General features: G+C 39.4%; 1 protein-coding gene across 1 annotated transcript in view; it reads left to right on the top strand.

Annotated features, from left to right (window-relative positions):
• Positions 1–1,000: 1,000 nt before the first annotated feature.
• LOC103354186 (cytochrome P450 2J6-like) overlaps positions 1,001–2,901 on the top strand; it is a 36,564-nt gene continuing 34,663 nt past the window's right edge. Inside the window, exon 1 of the mRNA XM_008277476.1 lies at positions 1,001–1,192. Coding sequence (XP_008275698.1) covers positions 1,001–1,192 — 192 coding nt within the window. The remainder of the gene's footprint in view (positions 1,193–2,901) is intronic.

Below are 2,901 nucleotides of genomic sequence, written 5' to 3'. Positions count from 1 at the left end.
TAATAGATACAAAAAAATAAAATAAAAAGAAACTGAGGTGCAGATTGTCTGTTTACAAGTAGCAGCATCAGTGGGATGATGCAGCAGCAGATATACATACATTTAAAGTGCACAGTGCCTGGTTGTTCAGGAGTCTGATGACCTGAGGAAAGAAACTGTTTGATAGTGTTGTGGTCCTTGACTTCACACTCCTGTACCGCCTCCCTGAGGGCAGCGATATGAAGAGTGTGTGCTGTGGGTGTGTGTGGTCTTTAATGATATTGTGGACTCTCCTGATGACCCTACTGGTGTAGATGTCCTGCAGTGACGGGAAGGCCACTCCAGAGATGTTTGGTGCAGTTTTTAATTACACGTTGGAGGGCCTCCCTGTCCTGCAGGGAGCAGTTAACGCCACCGACTCACACGGAGCGGAGGAAAAACACAACTTTTTCAAACTTTAAATGCTGTAGCTGAATATTTGACAGTTAATACAAATAAACCTGTTTTTCAGAGCAAACAATATCTACAGATGATACATTTGCCATTCCTTGTACTGCAAAATAAAAATAAAAACTTTCACCAAAGCTTAGGGAACAACACTCCACCTACAGACTGTTTAAATATATTGTGTAGGAAAAGAAATTTAAAAAAGCCTCGAAACCAGACAGACAACCGTTTTCAAATGAGAGTCTGTCATATTATGTGCACAACAGAGGTCATGGTTGTCAAAGGGTAACATGGTGTGGTTACATAAGTCAACTATCACAAGCACCTTTGAGCAGACTCTGAAGCTTTTTTTTCACTCTGTCCAGAATGTTTGCGCTTAAACGACCTGGAACAACCAGCTTTTTAAGCGAGGACGTAGAAAACCTTTGTGCAGACTCAGAGGGTTTCTCTGAGGATTAGCTTGCACCAGGTTTGAACAGGCTTTTAAAACAACCTGTACAACCAGTTTTTTAAAGCAAGGGCGTAGAAAATCTCAGAAATCTCAGAAAACACACTGGTTTTGCTCCATCTAACCATGTGGCTTTATAATTTTTTGCTGAATTTTGACCTAAAAGGACTATTCCTGTTTATTCTTCTGTTTATTCTAATAGCAGACTACTTCAAAAACAGAAGTCCACCAAATTATCCTCCAGGACCGCTGGGTCTACCCATCGTGGGGAGTTTCTTGAGTGTGGATGGCAAACACCTGCACAATTATTTTACCAAGGTACTGAATAATGTACAAGTTTCAACCTAAAGGACTGGTAAATATTGTGGATCAATCAGTCATATTATTTGTAAATGCATCTATCGTTACATTTTACGTTACTTTAAATTTAAATATTGCTTTATTTTGTCAAGTTGTGTTTTGAAATTGATTGTTGCTATGCATCAACTGTGAAACCCCCCAAGATATTCTGGTAAATCAAGGTGATTTATTAGATTGATTCAGAAGTTAAAGAGTTAAAGATCTGTCATGAAACATTTCAGCACAATTCTTGACAATAATGATGTGGAATATAACAACAATCCTTACTGCTGGGTCAGAAATATACATACGGCAACTTGAATGATCAGTTTTGATGTAGAAAGTTGTGTAAATCAAATTTTCTTAGTGGCATGGACTCTTAATTTGTTGTGAGTGATTATGATTGACTAAAGCTGCTGATCTCTCTGAGCCAATTTAAAAAAGACATATTTGATACAGCATCCGAGTCTAAGGAGCTCAGCACGGATAAGAAAAACCAAATCATTGACTTAAACAAGTCAGAAAAGTCCCTTGGAGTCATTTCAAAGCTGCAGCAGATCCCAAACGTGTTTGTAAGCATACACTGCATGGCACAGTTGTGTCACTGCCTTGACCAGGATGAAAACACAAACTATCACCTGTTGCTGTGAGACAACTGGTCAGGATTGTCAAGAGTCAACCAAGAATCACCCAAAAGCAGGTGTGCAAATAGCTAGCAGCTGCTTAAACACAGATGTTAGTGTCCACAGTCAAGTGTGTTTTACATTGTCACGAGCTGAGAGGCTGCCATGTGAAAAGGAAACCTTTCCTCCAAATGCATCACCCTAAAGCTTGACTGAAGTTTGTTGCTAATGACATGGACAAAGAAAAGTCCTCCTGGAGGAGGGTTCTGTTGTCAGACAATACAAAAATTGAGCTATTTGACCACAAGTACCATAAATATGTTTGGAGGCATGACAATGAGCACCTTAATGCCAAGAAAAGCAAACCTAACAATCCAGCATGGTGGTGGCACAATTAAGTTCTGGAGCTGTTTTGCTGCCAGTATAACCGGTGCTTTACACAAAATAAATGGAATAATGAAAAAGGAGGGTTATCTCCACATTCTTCAAGAAAACCCAAAATCATCCACCAGAAGGTTAGGTTTTGGAGGCAGCTGGGTGTTCTAACAAGACAAAGACCCCAAATACACATAAAAAGTGTTAAACAAATTGGTTAAATTAGGCTAGAATTAAAGTTATAGACTGCTCTCCCAAAAGTCCTGATTTAAACCCCATCAAGAATCTGTGGACAGTGTTAAAGAAACATGTCTGTGTCGGACAGTCGAATAATTTAGCTTGACTGAACCAATTTGGTCAAGAGGAATGGTTAAAGATTTAAAGATACAACCAGAAACTTGTGGACAGCTACCAAAGGTGCCTAGTAGAGGTAAAAGTAGTTAATGGACATCTACCCAAATATTAGCATTGCGGTATGTATATTGTTGATACAGCAGATGTTGTCATGTTTCCTGAAGACCTATAATAAATCTATAAAAGAACCAAAATGCATTAAAGTTTTTTTTGTTTGTTTGTTTTTTTTGTGTGAAAAAGACTTCATTAACTCCAGTCAGGGCTGCAAGGTGGCGCAGTTGGTAGCACTGTTGCCTCGCAGCAAGAAGGTTGCCGGTTTGCGTCCCGGTGGGGGCA

Source organism: Stegastes partitus, unplaced genomic scaffold (assembly GCF_000690725.1).
Source record: "Stegastes partitus isolate 25-593 unplaced genomic scaffold, Stegastes_partitus-1.0.2 Scaffold98, whole genome shotgun sequence".
In the NCBI taxonomy this organism is placed as follows: Eukaryota; Metazoa; Chordata; class Actinopteri; family Pomacentridae; genus Stegastes; species Stegastes partitus.
This window is presented reverse-complemented; position numbering and strand designations above follow the sequence as displayed.